This window comes from Choloepus didactylus, chromosome 1 (genome assembly GCF_015220235.1).
Source record: "Choloepus didactylus isolate mChoDid1 chromosome 1, mChoDid1.pri, whole genome shotgun sequence".
Classification (NCBI taxonomy): Eukaryota; Metazoa; Chordata; class Mammalia; order Pilosa; family Megalonychidae; genus Choloepus; species Choloepus didactylus.
Window position 1 is genome coordinate 79,513,881 of NC_051307.1, and position 18,006 is coordinate 79,531,886.

General features: G+C 36.5%; 1 protein-coding gene across 1 annotated transcript in view; it reads left to right on the forward strand.

The window, feature by feature from the left end:
• The window catches only part of GRAMD1C (GRAM domain containing 1C), a 147,074-nt gene that overhangs the window by 67,103 nt on the left and 61,965 nt on the right, over positions 1–18,006 (forward strand). The window contains exon 6 of the mRNA XM_037835660.1: positions 1,523–1,603. Within this exon, the coding sequence (XP_037691588.1) occupies positions 1,523–1,603 (81 nt within the window). The remainder of the gene's footprint in view (positions 1–1,522; positions 1,604–18,006) is intronic.

Below are 18,006 nucleotides of genomic sequence, written 5' to 3' on the forward strand. Positions count from 1 at the left end.
TTTTGTCTCAGTTCTCTCAATGCCTGCATTCATATTTATTTGAGATTTATATTGTACTGTATGAATCCCTCACATTTATTTCTGGATATATTTTTCATATGTTTTCTTTGTGGTTACCATGAAGTGAAAATTTAACATGATAATAGTATATCATATTTCATTTGATACCAACTTGACTTCAATAGCATAACGTACACTGTATCTATTCCCTTGTAGCTTCATACTAATATATTTTTGAAGTTGGATGTCTAGGAAGGAATAGAGAAGGTTGGCAATTTACATAGATCATCCAGAAAGATGGGAGTTTTAAAGAGTTGGGAATGTGGTGGTTGTGTTGGAGAGTGGATAAAGTTGATAATGTATTTAGTTGAAGCAGTGGGAATTAGCAAGCACAATACAGTGAAAAAAAATGCAAAGGACTAGGAGAATTTTCTCGTTTATATATCTGAACACAGATTTGTGAGATTATTGCAATACAAAATGAAAAACAGTTTCACCTAAGAAAAGAAAATAGGGGACAGTAAGAAGTGAGCATTGGGTCACATAGTATTTATGCAAGTCTGTTTGGAAGAGCTCCTAGATATATCTTCTTCATAAAAAAATGAAGACCATTGTTAAAGCAAAGTTTTGATTTCATTAATTGGAAAAAAGCGTTTTAAAATCTTTCTAGGGAAAGCTTAAACACTCAACATATTATTTGTTTGACATTTCAGTTAATAAATCAAGCATAGAACCAGAACTATCTCATATTCCTAAAGATATTTGCTTAGTTATGAAAGGTCACTAACTATGGGATTGGAAAAGATGATACACTATGAGATTGGTTTTAGTGCTGCCAGTTTTCACATTTTCTCATGAAAGCCAATTTTAAAATATGACTTTATAAAAATCAGTTAAATGCAGAGAAGGAGTGCTGAAAGCAAATATAGAATTATGGATTGAAACATTCTACTTCAATTTCAAAGCAAAGTTTGGTGTTATTACGGAGTGTTTTATATCTACAACAAGTTGAGAGTAGGTATTTCCGGATTTTTTTAAGAGTAGGAATGATAATATAATTTAAAATCATGATCCTTAAAGAAAGCTATGTAATATCCAGTTGTATTTTTTTCTTACTCTTTGTGTATATTGGTTCAAATGGCAACTAATTCATATTTCTTTGCAGAGTTCAGAATAACAGAAAATTTTAATGTTTTCTTTATAAATCTATTTATATTGATCTTAATAGTTAAACTGTGATAACATAAATAGCTAATTATTTCAAGCCCTTTTCCCTAGTAAATATTGACAGAATTTTGCTGTAAGATACTGTTTGTTTTAGATAGTTTTTAGACACTTTCTTCATGCAGAAATTACCTTGTTTTCTTCTCTTGTTGCACAAATTAAATAAAAATTGTAAATAAAGTAGGCAGTGGTATCCTAATATTTTCTTTGACCATAGCAAGTACTAGCAGACCTTCTTGACAGATACATTTCCTTCATTTCAATGACACTAAAACTGTCCTATTATTTTTCTTTGCAGTTTTTCTTTACATCTTTTGGTGCTAGGGATAGAAGCTACCTCAGTATCTTTAGGTTGTGGCAGAACGTGTTATTAGACAAGGTAAGTGTTCATATTGGAGGCAAATGCTTGGAGGCAAATGCTTCCAATGTGTACCTACAACATGTTTGTGAATTGAAGGAGTCATTTTTATTTTCCTGTACTTAATTTTGACTAGAATATTCACATTCCAAGAAGTAACTTGAAGCACGACGACATCTATAGGTGTAAGTTGAGATATTAATTGTAGTTAGAGGACAACCACCAGGAAAATAAAATATAGTAAAAGAAACAACAAAGGAGTTAAGATGGAACACTAGAAAATATTTAACACAAAAAAAGACATTGAGGGAGGAATAGAGGAACAAAGAATACAAGAAATTTCAAAAACAAGTAGCAAAATGGCAGTCATTACATTAAATCATGAAACATAAATAAATAAAACATTTCAATTAGAAGCAGAGATAAGCAAAATGGGGGAAAAAACACATGATCCAACCATGTGCTGTGTACAGGGAACACAGGTTAGTTTTAAAGGCGCAAATAGGTTGAAAAGTAATAGGATGGAAAAAATATACCTTGCAAATAGTTACCAAAGAGAGCTGGAGTGGCTAGACCCTACTTTAGATACTTTAGACTTTAAGGCAAAAACTGTTATGGAGACAAAGAAGTACATTATATGATAATAAAAGGAGTAATCCATCAAGAAGATACAACAATTCTAAACATGTGCACACCTAACCACAGAGTCCCAAAATGCGTGAAGCAAAGACGGACAGAATTGAAGGGAGAAATAGACACTTCAGCAGTTATAGTTGGAGCCTTCAATACTCCACTTTCAATAATGGATAGAACAACTGGACAGAAGATCAACAAGGAAATAGAAGACTTGAACAACACTATAAACTAATTAGACCTAAGAGAAATCTATATGATACAGAAGAGGAGGGAACATTTTCCAACACATTCTATGAGACCTGTATTATTGCCAGATTTGGGTCTAGGTTCTTGGCCATGCCATGAGAAAGAATTCAAGGGTACAGCACAAATAGAGTAAGCAGACAGAAAATTTATTAAGAACATATGTGAGAGGATATGCAGGCACTCTTTCCAAGAAAGAGGTGAGGGATAAGAGACTCTGACACTGTGGGGCAGTCTGCTTTTATCGTTTTTTGTTACTTTTTAAATTTTTATTAGCTAGTTTACCACCCTCCCCTTTTCCCTCATCTGTGGATGTTTGATGGTAGATGACTTACTCAGGTGGGATCCCTTGTCTCTTCCCTTCTACATAGATGGCTCACTCAGGTGGGGTCGTTTGGACCCTAGGTGCTGTTTATTGCTGTTCTTCTGAGAGATATTATTCTGCTTGAGGCCTGACTCCTCCTTGGAATTTTCCGTTTGTTCACCAGGTGGCCACTGCCCTAATTCTAACCCTGCTTCAGTATTACCCTGATACTGAAACCCAGCAAAGACAACAAAAGAGAAGAAAACTACAGCCCGATATCCCTTATGACAATAGATGCAAAAAATCCTCAAAAATATTAGCAAATTATATCCAGCAATATATGAAGAATATCATTTTGCCATGACCAGGTTGGGTTTATGAAAGGTTGGTTCAACAAAAAGCATATGTATTACACCGTATTAATAGAATTAAGGACACAAACTGCATGATCATTTCAATAGATACAGAAAAGACATTTGAGAAAATCTACTCCCCTTTCATAATAAAAAACAAAACCACCGAACAAACTAGGAGTAGAAGGGAACAGTTTTGATGTACAAAAAACCCACAGGTAACATCATACTTAAAGACTGACTACTTTCACTATAAGATCCAGAACAAGACAAGGATGTCCTCCCTTGCCACTTCTGTTCAATGTTGTACTGGAAATTCTAGCCAGCGCACTTAGGTAAGAAAAAGAAATAAAAGGCATCTAGTCTGAAAAGGAAGAAATCAAACTATCTCTGTTGTCAGATAATATGATCTGGCCTAAGATTAAGGGAATAGAATTGAGAGTCTAGAAACGAACCCTTAAATTTATGACCAGTTGGTGTTTGACAAGGTTGTCAAAACAATTCAGTGAAGAGAAGAATAGTCTTTTCAACAAATGGTCCTGGTTCAACTCATTAGCCACATGCAAAGAATGAAGTTGAATCCCTACCTCACACTATCTATAAAAATTAACTCAAATAACATAAGATTGAAATGATAAAACTCTTAGAAGAGAACATAGACGTAAATCTCCATGACTTTTGGATTAGGCAGTAGTTTCTTAGATATGCTAAAGTGACAAAAGAAAAAAAATAGATGCATTGGATTTGATCAAAATTAAAACTTTTTAAAAGGTGTCCATCAAGAAAGTGAAAAGATCAGTAATTGATTGGGAAATTGTTTGCAAGTCATATATCTGATTAGGAACTTGTATCCAGAATATTGAAAGAACTCTTACAATCCAATAAAAAGACAAATAACCCAATTAAAGAATGGGCAAAGGATTTGAATAGACATTTCTCCAACTAAGATATACAAATGGCTAATAAGTACATGGAAAGATGGTCAAGCCATTATCCATTAGGGAAATGCAAACCAAAACCACAATGTGATACCAGTTTACACCCATTAAGATGACTAAAATAAAAAAGAGAGATAATAAGGAGTGTTGACAAGAATATGGAGAAATTGCTGGTGAGATTGTAAAATGGTAAAGTCATTTTGAAACGCAGTTTGGCAGTTCCTCAGAATGTTAGTGTAGAGTTACCATTTGATCCAGCAGTTCCTCCCCTAGGCATTGTTTTAGTTTCTTGTTGCTAAAGCAAATATCATGCAATGGGTTGGCTTAAACAATATGAATTTATTGACTCATGGTTTTCAGGCTAAAAGAAGTCCAAATCAAGGCATCATTAAGGCAATGCTTTCTTCCTGAACACTGGCAGCGTTGAGCAAGCTGCCAGTGATCCTTGGTCATAGGCTCCTCTGTCACATGGTAGTGCATATGGCGGCTTCTCCTGGCCTCTCCCTTCTCTTCTGGGTCCCAGTTCTGTTGACTTTCAACTTCTGGCCACTCCCTCTGTGACCTTTGTGTCTGACTTTCACTCTGTTTATAAAGGACTCCCATAATCCCAATTAAAGCCCAACCCATTTAGGCTACACCTTAACTAAAATAGCATCTTGAAGAGATCTTATTTACAGTGTGTCCACACCCACAGGGATGAATTAAGTTTAATACATGTTTTTCTGGGATACTGTGATGGTTAGGTTCACGTGTCATCTCGGTCAGGTAATGGTGCCAGGTGTCTGGTGAAGCAAGCACTGGCCTAACTGTTACTGCAAGGATATTTGTGGCTGGTTAATAAACCAGAAGGCTTATTTATTAAATCATCAGTCATTGTGTTGCAAGGGTACCACTTAGTGACAGGTACAGAAATTGAACCTCTGGGAAGATGTCTAAAAGGCTTTTGGGTGAAGAAGGCCATATGCTGGACAGGCCAGGAAAGTACACCCTTGGAGAGTGGAATTAAAGACTTTTTGGTGTCTTTACATGACGCTCTCCCCGGGGCCCCATGGAACTGGTGTGTGTCCCCTTCTAAGGTCTTTGACCCAGCGCTAGTTGGGTAATACTGTCAACCAAATGTCAAAGAAGAGCATTGACACAAAGCCAATTAAAACAAAATCTTTTGACAAGAGATAGAATCTGACCTTCAGAGTAACTTCACCAAGATAATCTGATATCCAGACATCAGCAGAAAGTTACAAACCATACAAAGAAACAGAAACATATGGCCCAGTCAAAGCAGCAAATCAAAAAGTAGGAAAAGTACAGAATTTGGAACAACTAATTAAAGGTATTCAAATAAATCTCCTAAACCAATTCAAGATGGCTAAAGAGAGAAAGGATGTTAAGAAGACACTGGGTGAGCATAAAGAATTTGAAAGCATACACAGAAAAATAGCAGATCTTATGGAATTGAGAGGCATAATAGGTGAAATTTGAAATAAATGCAATGGAGACACACAACAGCAGATCTGAAGAGGCAGAAGAAAGGGTCAGTGAGTTGGAAGACAGAGCACCTGAATTTGAACAGACAAAAGAACAGATGGAGAAAAGAATGGAAAAAATTGAGCAGGGTCTCAGGGAATTGATTAACAATATGAAGCACACAAATATTCGTGTCTTGGGTGTCCTAGAAGGAGAAGAGAAGGGTAAAGGGGCAGAAGGAATACTTGAGGAAATAATGGCTGAATATTTCCCAACTCTTATGAAAGGTATAGATATCCATGTCCAAGAAGTACAATTTACTCCAAACTAAATAAATCTAAATAAACCTACTCTAAAACATAATACTAATCAGACTGTCAAATGTGAAAGAGGAGAGAATTCTAAAAGCAGCAAGAGAAAAGTGATTCATTACATACAAGGGATGTCTGATAAGACTGAGCATTGATTTCTCATCAGAAACCATGGAGGCAAGAAGGCAATGGTATGATACATTTAAGATACTGGAAGAGAAAAACTGCCAGCCAAGAATTCCTTATCTGTCAAAACTGTCCTTCAAAAATGAGGGAGAGTTTAAAATATTCACAGATAAGCCAAAGCTGAGTGAGTTTGTCAACAGTAGACAAGAAATACTAAAGGGAGTCCTACAGGCTGAAAGGATAAGGCAGGAGAAAAAGGATTGGAGGAGAGTGTAGAAATGAAGAGTATCAGTAAAGGTTACTAAAATGGTAAAAAGAGAGACAAATAAGATACAACATATAAAAGCCAAAGGATAAAATGGCTGAAGTAAGTATTGCCATTACAATAATAACATTGAATTTTAATAGATTAAACTCCCCTGTCAAAAGACACAGACTGGCAGAATGGATAAAAAAAAATGAGCCATATAATTCCTGTGTACAAGAGGCTCACCTTAGACCCCAGAAGACAAATAGGTTGAAAGTGAAAGCCTTGGAAAAGATATTCCACGTAAACAATTAAAAAAAAAAAGCAGGGATAGCTATACTAATATCGGACAAAATAGACTTTTAGTCAACAACTGTTATGAGACAAAGAAAGATATTATATATTAATAAAAGCAATCCACCAAGAAGAAATAACAATCATCAATATATATGCATCTAACAAGGGTGCCCCAAAATACATGAGGCAAACACTAGCAAAACTGAAGGGAGAAATACACTTATCAACAATATTAATTAGAGACCTCAATACACCACTCACATCAATAGATAGAACATCTAGACTGAGCATCCATAAAGAAACAGAGAACTTCAATAATTTGATAAATGAACTAGACCTAACAGGCATATACAGAACAGCGTACCCCAAAATAGCAGGATATACATTCTTCTGAAGTTCTCATGGATCATTCTCCAGGCTAGGTCACATATTGGTCACAAAACAGGTCTCAATAAATTTTAAAAGATTGAAATTATTAAAAGCACTGTGTCTCATCTTAATGGAATAAAGCTGAAAATCAACAATAGGAAGAGGACTGGAAAATGCACAAATTTATGGGGGTAAAACAGTACACTCTTAAACAATCAGTGGGTCAAAGAAGAAATTGCAAGAGAATCAGTAAATATTTCTAGATGAATGAAAATGAGAATACATGTCAAAACTTACAGTGATGGCAGTGCTGACATACAAGATTCTGGGGGGATGTAAGATCAACATTCAAAAATCAGTGGTGTTTCTATACACTAGTAATGAGCAACCTGAGGAGGAAATCAGGAAAAAAAAAATTCCATTTATAGTAGCAACTAAAAGAATCAAATATCCAGGAATAAAGTTACCCAAGGATATAAAGGGCCTGTATTCAGAAAACTACCAAGTATTGCTGAAAGAAACCAAAGAAGACCTCAATAAATGGAAGGACATTCTGTGTTCGTGGATTGGACGACTAAATAAGTTAAGATACCAGTTCAACCCAAATTTATTTGTAGATTCAGTGCAATCCCAATCAAAATTCCCATATCCTACTTTGCAGAATTCAAAAGCAAATTACCAAATTTATTTGGTAGGGTATGGAGCACTCAATAGCCAAAAACATCTTGGAAATGAAAAATGCATTTGGAGGACTCTCACTTCCTGGCTTTAAAGCATATTACAAAGCTACAGTCGTACAAACAGTATGAAATTAGCATAAAGATAGATATATTTTGACCAGTGGAATTGAATCGAGTTTAGAAATAGACCCTCACATCTCTGGTCAACTGATTTTTGACAAGGCTACCAAATCTACCCAACTTAGACAATACAATCTCTTTAACAAATGGTGCTGAGAGAACTGGATATCCATATCCAAAAGAATGAAAGAGGACCCCTATCTCACAGCTTATACAAAAATTAACTAAAAATGCATCAAAGAGCTAAATATAAAAGCCAGAACCATAAGACTTCTAGAAGAAAATATAGGGAAGCATCTTCAATATCTGGTAGAGGTGGTTTCTTAGACCTTACACACGAATCATGAGCAATGAAAGAAAAAAATAGATAAATTGAATACTTTTTGGCTTCTAAGATCTTTGTGAAGAGGGTGAAAAGGCAACCTACTCAATGGGAGAAAATATTTGAGAACTGTGTTTGTGATAAGGGTTTAATATCCAGGATACATAAAGAGATTCTACAACTCAATGATAAAAAGTCAGTCAACCCAATTAAATAATTGGGAAAAGACTTGCATAGACATTTTTTCTAAACAGGATATATAAATGGCTAAAAAGCATATGAAAGGATGTTCAGCATCGCCAGGTATTATGGAAATACAAAACTACGATGAGATATCATTTCACACCTACTAGAATGACCACTATTAAAAAATTGGAAAACTATAAGTGTTGGAGAAGATACAGAGCAGTAGGGACACTCATTGCCAGTGGGAATGTGGAATGGTATAGCCACTGTGGAAGATAGTTTGGTGGTTCCTCAGGAATAGAACTGCCATATGATTCAGCAATCCCACTACTAGATATATACTCAGAAGAACTGAAAGCAGGGACACATACAGACATTTGCTCACCAATATTCATAATGGTATTATTCACAGTTGTCAAAAGATGGAAGCAACCCAAATGTCCATCAATTGATGAATGGATAAAGAAAATGTGGTATGTACATATGATGCAGTATTATTCAGCTAGAAGAAGAAATGAAGTCTTAACACATGTGACAACATGTATGAACCTTGAGGACATTATGTTGAGTGAAATAAGATGAAAAAGGACAAAGATTGTATGACCTCACTAATAAGAACTAAAGATTGCTAGCAAACTCATGGTGTTAATATCTAGAATATAGGTTAACAGAAGATAGAATTGAATAAGGGCAGAGAATGGAGAGCTGATGTTTCATTTGTGCATTATTTGTAATTAGGTTGATTGTAAAGCTTTGGAAATGGATAGAGGTGATGGTAGCACATTATAGTGAGTGTAATTAACAGCGATGAAATGTGGGTGTGATTGTGATTGAAAGGGAAAGTTCAGGTTTGTGTATGTCACTAGAAGGAATGCTGGAGGATGAAACATGGGACTGTATAGCATAGTGAACCCTCTTGTGGGTCAGAATGTCCTAGTACCGATTATGGTGATGAAAGCACAACTCTGTGAATATACTAGAAGACATTGATTATGTACTTTAGATGGATTGTATGCTATGTGATTTATCTCAGTAAAACTGCTTTAAAAAAACATTAAACCCACTTAACTGTCTTCACACACACAAAAAATAATACTCAATTAAATAAAGTAAATACTAGAAAATTATTGTAAAATCATGTTTGAGTCTATGTGTGTTTTAAATTTCTTTCTCCAGGAAAAGGTAAATCCATAATGGCGGGGGGGGGTGGGGGTGGGGGGAGTATGGTGCCTTTGAAAATGAACTTTTTAAAAGTACATTCTTTTGTATATTGCTTCTGAAAGTATGGTTTATTCCAGATATTTGACTCAAGTTAATATAAGTTCTCAAAATGTAGACATAAGTATTTAAACTGTCATTGTGATCATTCGTGAAGTAATTTATAGCACTTCAGCTTAGTTCACAACTGTTGACAGCACTTTGAGTATGTGGGATTTGTGGCACCAGAGGACAGTGGCAACTCCATTCTTTGGTTGAAACAATTGATGTTTTCTCAGTCTTTTGTAAAGAACTGTGCAACCATGGTTCAAGATAATTCCTTAGGCCCTTCCTCATTCCTCATGTTGAGGGATTTACCTTAGTCTTGCCACTCTCCCCCCCATCCCTATACTCCTAAATTCTGTACCAGACAGTCCTGCCACCTGTTTTTGTATTGCCTTCAACTAAGAATAGTTTTATATTTTTAAAGGGTTAAAAAAATCCAAAAGAAGAACAGTATTTCATGACAAATGATAATTATATGAAATTCAAATTTTAGCATCATAGTCATTTATATATTATAATCATTTATGTATTATATTTATTTTGTATTTATGCATTGTATTTATTATGTATTTATTTTGTATTTACTACATGTTGTCTATGGCTGCTTTGTTACTATAAAAACAGAACTGAGTAGTTGTAACAGAACTGAATAATCGCCTATAAAACCAAAAATATGTACTATTTGGCCCTTTACAGATAACAGTTTGTTGACCCCTGAACAGTACTGCAGCCAAATTTATCTTAAAAAAAAAAAATATATATATATATATATATATATGGCTGTTTATATTAGCCTCCTGCCTAATAACAATTGCCCTTGGAATAAAAGTCTAAAATTTTAAATAGGGCCTGCATGATCTGTCCCTAGCCTACCACTCCAACCTCATGTCCTCCTTCTCGTCTTCTTAAATGTTCTGCTTGTTTTCTGCACTGGGGTCTTCAGACATGTTCTTTCTAAATCTCCACCTCTAGTTCTAGCTCAAACTCATTAATAAAGCTTAAGTTAAATACTCACTGTTTTACCTTTCTATATAACATCTTGTACTTCTTTTTTATAACATGCATTACAATTATGATTATTTATTCTATTGCTGTTCTCCTTGCTTGAATGTAAACACCTTGAGGACAAGGACCATATCTGTCTTGTTTATTGTTGTATCTCCAGTGTTTGGCATATAGATGGTTTGGTGTGCATCCTGGATTACCCAGAATGGTCTAGACCTGTCTGAATTTAAGACTTTGTCAGTGTGAATATTGATAATGCCCTCTTTATTCTCAAAAGTATGCCAGTTTGGATAATAAATTATTGGGTCACATTATACATAGCAGATTCTCAATAAATATGTTTTGAATGATTCAATTTAGTGCAATCCCAATGATCTAGAATCCAAATCAGTACACTTAACAAGACGTTTTTAATTTACTTTGCTCAAGGGGAAAGCAAAGGTAAGGTTGAAGAGAATACACAGACCAGAGTTTAGTTCCAGAAACAACATTCAGGGTATGCAGTAAGTTAAATGTGTATTTAACTCAATTTCTTAAACCTTTATATGTACAGTGAGAACAAATGATTATCTTGAAACACTTAAATATCCTCAAAAAGAAATGTAATTTTCTAGATACTTGAATTGCTAAGAAAATAGGGTGTATATATAAGATTATCGATTACAAGGGTTAAAATTTAAAAAAAATTTTTTTTGGTTAAAGCTCAATCCTTTTATGTTCCTACTGATATATTATTGTATTATTGTATTTAGAATTGCTGGTAGTAATAATATAGGCAGGATGTGTACAAAATGAAAATTTCTTTTTTTTTTTTTTTTTTACAAAATCTATTTTTCTCTCAGAGATAGATAATAATAGTGATCTCTTATCAATACATGGGGGCTCTGGGGAAGCTAGCTATCCATTCAGAGTTCATCTTTAAATCTGGGGCTTTAAAGAGCGGAAGTGTGCACTCATTTTAGGCCTATTCTTAAAGGGCAGGGCATGGACAGATTCATAGGTGAGGTAATGAGGGGAGTTTTTCAATGTATACAGACTCGTGCTCCCCAAATTCTAATACATACCATGCCAACATCTATTTTTAGAATCAGTACTATAAGGGTGTCCTATTCCTCAGCTGTTTTGGGGGAAAAAAGCCTGAAAACAGTTGATTGAGTGTGTTAGGGTATGTAAAGAAAGAATCTGTTAGTCTGAAGGGGGCTTGGCCAGGTTTAGCTGGACAGAAAAGCAGATTCACAGAGGCAGACTTTGATCACTAGAAGAGAGAGTATACAGAGATGGGACAGAGATGAATCAGTAGGCCCTACAAGTGTCACAGTGAATTGTCCCTGAAAGCTCTCTACCTTTGCTCTGATTCTATGCTTATCATGCAACATTCTGATGACTTATCTGACTTCCAAGGTATTCAGGTTTCCCTGTCTGGTAGAAGAAAAGTTTTCTGATCACTAGAAAGGAGTATGTCCTTACTATGTTTTAGTACATTTACAATGGAAGAGTGTATACAGTTTGTGAGTATGACTTTGAGTCAGTCTCTTGAGCCCATTCACCTCTAGAACTGACAGTGCTGAGGCCAGCTCCAAATAGTGATCAATTGGCCAAGTTAATGTCAACCTCTGAGGCCTCCTGGAAGAGTGTTCTCCAGCCGCCTTCTATGGACCCCTCAATCTGATCAAATCCCATTATTCTTCCTTATGACACTTTCCAGTAATCATTCTGTGCCAGTTTGAATGTATTGTGTCCCCCAAACGCCATTATCTTTGATGTAATCTTGTATGGGCAGGCGTTATCAGGGTTGATCAGATTGTAACTCTTGAGTGTTTCTTTGGAATGCGCCCCACCCAGCTGTGGGTGGTGACTCTGATTGGATGATTTCCATGGAGGTGTTGCTCCACTCATCCAGGGTGGGTTTAAGTTGATCAGTGGAGCCATATAAATGAGCTGACATAACAGAAGGAACTCAGTGCAGCTGTGAGTGACGTTTTGAAGAGGAGCAAGCTTGCTAGAGAGGAACGTCCTGGGAGAAAGCCATTTTGAAATCAGAACTTTGGAGCAGACGCCAGCCACGTGCCTTCCCAGCTAACAGAGGTTTTCCAGACGCCATTGGTCATCCTCCAGTGAAGGTACCCGAGTACTGATGTGTTACCTTGGACACTTTATGGCCTTAAGACTGTAACTGTGTAGCCAAATAAACCCCCTTTTTATAAAAGCCAATCCATCTCTGGTGTTTTGCATTCCGGCAGCATTAGCAAACTAGAACACATTCCTTTTGAACTTACTTGGAATTCCAGAAGTTTTCCATTAGTGCTATAAATCTAACATGTAAAATTCAAACTAACCTGAGAAAAATAAATGTAAAATTTATACTTTTACTAGAAAATATATCCTTGCAGTTTAGAATACTTTATATTCTTAATATTGTTCTTTTTTTTTTTTTAATCTTTTATGGTTGGCAGAATTCCTCCACCAATTTTTCCTGGCTCAGTGAACCACACTACTACCTGCCCAGTCACCCAAGCCGGAAACCTGGATGTATCCTTGTTTCTCACTTCTTTGCCAACCATGTCTAGTTGGTCACCAAGGCTCTCATTGTTTCAAGCTTGGAACATTGTAATAGTCTCCTAACTATCTCTCTTTAACACTCTAATCTGTCCTTCAGGTTGTTGCCTTAAAATAATTTTTTTTAAATATTTAAATTAAAAAAAATTTTTTACAGAGAAGTTGTGGGTGTACAGAACAATCATGCATAAAGTACAAGATTCCTATACACCGCCCCACCACCAACTTGTATTGGTGTGGACCATTGGTTACAATTGACGATAGCGTATTTTTATAATTGTACTATTAATTAAAGTCCATGGTTTAATTTAGGATTCACTGTATAGTGTTGTTCCATGGATTATTTTTAAAATTTTTATTCTGTTACCATGTATTCAATCCAACATATCCCCTTTTAAGCATACTCAGATATATATTTCACTGCTGTTAATTGTATTCACAATGTTGTGCTACCTTTGCCACTATCCATTACCATAATATTTCCATCACTCCAAATAGGAACATTGTACATTTTAAGCCTTAACTTCCCATTCCTTATCCCCATCCTGAACGTTGGTAACCAATATTCTAGATTCTGACTGTATGAGTTTGCTTATTCTAATTGTTTCAAATCAGTGAGATCATAAAATTATTTGTCCTTTTGTGTCTGACTTATTTCACTCAACATAATTTCCTCAAGTTTCATCCATGTTGTCTCATGCATCAGGACTTTATTCCTTTTCACAGCTGAATAACATTCCTCCATATGTATACACCACATTTTTAAAATCCATTCTTCATCTACAGTTGATGGGTGCTTGGGTTGCTTTTGACAGTTGTGAATAATGCTGCTATGACCATCGGTATGCAAATAATCTGCTCAAGTTCCTGCTTTCAGTTCTTCTGGGTATGTATATACCTATTAGCAGGATTGCTGGATCATATGGTAATTCTATACTTAGCTTCTTGAGGAACCACGAAACTTTCTTCCACAGTGGCTGCACCATTTCATATTGCCTCCAGCTATGAATGAGTGTTCCTATTTCTCTACATCCTCTCCAACACTTGTAGTTTTCTGTTTTATTAATAGTGACCATTCTGGTAAGTGTAAAATATCTTATTGTGGTTTGGATTTGCTCTTCCCTGATGGCTAATGATGCTGAGCATCTTTTCATTTGCTTTCTGGCCATTCATCTTCTTTAGAGATATGTCTGTTCAAATCTTTTGTCCATTTTTTTTTGAAGCATCTTTTGTTCAAGTATTTTATTTCTAATGTTACATTACATTTTCCAAATATTTTTATGAAGAAATGAAAAATGCTACAAGAAACTGCTGCTTGCCACAAAGTAGGACACCATAAATTAAAATAAAACCAACTGAATTTATCCATGTTTCCCCGTAATTGAATGACTTTTAGGTGTTTTTCAATATACTTTATTTTAATTCATTTATACAGATTGGGGAAAACCGATTTATAATGAGTTGTTTTCTTCTTTAAAATTATATTCTATATACTGCCCCTCCTTTCCAGCAAATTCAGTGCCAAAGTGAACATTGACGCAATGTAATATTTCAGAGGACCAAAGCAATGTGTAACCTTAATTTCCAGGTTGAAATTGAAACTTCAATTTCAAATTTCTGCCTCCGTAAACAAAAGACTTAAATAGCCAAAAATCACATTGTTAGCAGGAAGGAAAATGTATGAGATGAAGATTATTTAACTAAAACTTGATTGTTTATGCTTTTCCCCCAAGCTACAGGCACTCTTTAGACTGGTATTGAACATACACAATTACAGAGTTTAGCTATTTTCAGGTACATAATTACATGAAATTTCAAGCTCTTTCGCAGTTGAATTGGCTCTTAAATATTTTCAGGGAAGGGTAATCCCAAGGATTTTGTGTTCTTTAAGAAACTGGCATATATAAATGAACTGCTATATGTTCAGTTAAATCTTGAAACCTAAAGTTTTTTTCCTGGAAGTGCAATGCAGATATGCATGGCCATCACTGTTCATATAGTGAAAGGATGGAATGGTAAAGACAGATCCAATCTCTTGTAAGTGTGCAGTTGTAAGCTATTCTAAATGGAAAAAACAAAACAAAAAAACTTGACACTGACGGTTGTTTACAGGAAAAAAGAAATAATCAAGAAAAATGTTGAAGAACAAGAATATCTCCTCTTAAAAAGGAGAAAAGTGTTATCCAATGCAAAAATGAGAACCACAGATTTGAAAAACACTCAATTGTCTTTGTCTTAAAATACAAACAAAATAAATCATGGAAGGAGGAAGTCAAGACAATTTAGAATTGAGGCAGGACTATATAAAAATGGAACAGAATACAATGATTTCACCTCATGAAGGAAATGACTGGAATGAAATTTCACAAGTCTTCATGTCTATAATAAAATATATTAATGTGAAAATAAAATCAGTGTACCATTATCAAAAATGCAAAGTCTGGATTTTTCCTCTTAGGTTTATAGTAGACTACCAAGCCTGTTTTGCGGTCGCAGTTGATCCGTCTGTGTGGGGGGGGTGGCGGCCGGTTGCTAAATCCTAGGCTCCCAGGATTGCTCCGAGGGTACCGGCGGCGGGGGCTCTTTCCCGGAGGCGAGTGCAGTTGATCCGTCTGTGTGGGGGGGGTGGCGGCCGGTTGCTAAATCCTAGGCTCCCAGGATTGCTCCGAGGGTACCGGCGGCGGGGGCTCTTTCCCGGAGGCGAGTGCGAGGCGGGGGACTTGGCCAGGTCCCCGGCGGGGACGTGCAAAGTATGGAGGGCGGCGAGAAAGGAACAGGCGGGACACGGTTCTTTTAGGGTGAAGAAACCAAGAGAGAGAGAGCTTTATTAGGGGAGAGTACAAGCTTATATCGGGCGTTTAGAGGGCGGGATAGCTGTAGAGGTTAAAGGCTTGGATTGGTTCTGAGAGAGCGCGGAGGTTGATTGAAAAGGGGCGAAAGTTGCTCCCGTAACGGTGTCCGGCAACAATGTATGCGCACCGGTGGTGATGGGAGTTGCGCTGGCAACGGGGAGTGTCCGGGCAAGATAAGGGGGTGGGGAAAAGGCGGTTCCCTCCGGCAAGCCTCCCCTAACATTGGTAATTTGGGTGAGGAAATGGGGCCTGCCTCCGGCCTCACTTTCCCAGGCCTGGGGGGCTGTAGAGGGCGCTGTCGCTCGTGCCCACTACCCTCCCCAGGGGTGGATCCGGTCCCCCAGCCCAGGCCCGCCAAGTTGAAGCACGTAATCAGTGTCCCGCACTGTTTAATGCATTTACTTCTACAAGCCTGCTGTGTTTAGCAGCACATGCTATATACAAGCGCATATATACATACTGGTATTTTACCATAAGAATCATACATCTCATTTCAAACTAGTGATGTGCCTTTCACCCACACTTACATACATTTTATTTACATCATAAGAAACTTAAGTTCTTTCAAAGTGGTACATTTTAGAAAGATTTGAAAGAATTTTCAATCAATATATAACACTAAAATATCTTGATTTTTAAATGAAATCTTTTTAGTAATGTGGCATGATGAATTTAACAGTTGAAGCATAAATAAAGTAAATACATTGTACTGTTTAAACTAATTCACATTTATAGGAAAATGGTTGATTTTTAAAATATGGCCAACAGGAGACTGTGGTTATGAGCAGTGAATATACTAGAAAACAGTGAATGAATAAATAAGATGATTTTTCAGCAATGGCCATTATTTTGCTTTTTAGGAACCTTTAAGAAATTGTCTTCTTTAAATTTCAAATGTTCTGGTAATTCTAGTCATTTCTTAGCTTCCTCAATATTATCTTGAATTGCTGAAATAAGTGACTCTATAAAGAATGGCCACATTGCACATTTCCCCATAGAAGTCCTCTTTGAAGGTATGCATAATGTGAGTTTCCATGGACTTTTTCTTATTTTTGTGGTATGGTTTCCATCCAATGCTCACCACCATATTGTGGACATCTCCACTTCCAACACTGGCCTAACCATAATAAATGCCAGTGGATGTATCAGCTGGAAGATTGTCTACTACTTGTTCAGAAAAATTTAGAAGTGGGGATGCCCAGCTTCTTGGAGCCACAACCGAAGTTCCGCTACCTGGCTGCGGCAGGTGACACCACCTGCTTTCAGCGTGGGGTCCGGCCCAGTCTGCACATCTGGCCGTCTAGGCAGTGTCCAGACCCTCCTGGACCAACCAGAGGACATGGGGGGGAGCTCAGCCAGTCTGCTGAGTGCACAATGGGGCGGGTGGCTCTGACGATGCACCGTGGTGGGTCCCTCTCCACGCTGATCTAACAGGTGCCTGTCCATTTAAAAAATGGGTTATTTGTTCTTTTGTTGTTAAGGTGAAGGATTTCTTTAAATATTCTGGATATTTTTGTTGGATATGTGGCTTCAAAATTATTTCCTCCCCTTTTGTAGGTTGTTATTTTACTTTTGTTATAAAGTCCTTTGTGAAACAAAAGTTTTTAATTTTGATGAAGTCCCATTTATCTGTAATTTCTTTTGTTGCTTGTGCATTGGGTGTAAAGTCAGAGAAACTACTGCCTAACTCAAGGTCCTAAAGATATTTCCACACATTTTCCTCTAGGAGTTTACTAGTCCTAAGTCTTATGTTAAGGTTTTTGATCCATTTTGAGTTGCTTTGTTTTACATGATGTGAGGTAAGGGTTCTCCTTTTTCTTGCAATTGGAGATCCAGTTTCCCTAGCACCATTTGTTGAAGATACAATTCTTTCCCTATTGAGTGGACTTGGCACCTTTGTCAAAAATTGGTTGGCCATAAAGATGAGGGTTGATTTCTGATCTGTCAGTTTGATTCCATTGATCTGTATGTTTATCCTTGTGCCAGTAACATGCTGTTTTGATTACTATGGCTTTGTAGTAAGTTTTAGGATTGAGAAGTCTGAGTCCTCCAACTCATTTTTTGACTTCTGTTTTAGTTTCTTGGCTGCTAAAACGAATACCATAAAATGGGTTGGCTTAGCCACAGGAATTTATTGGCTCATGATTTCTGA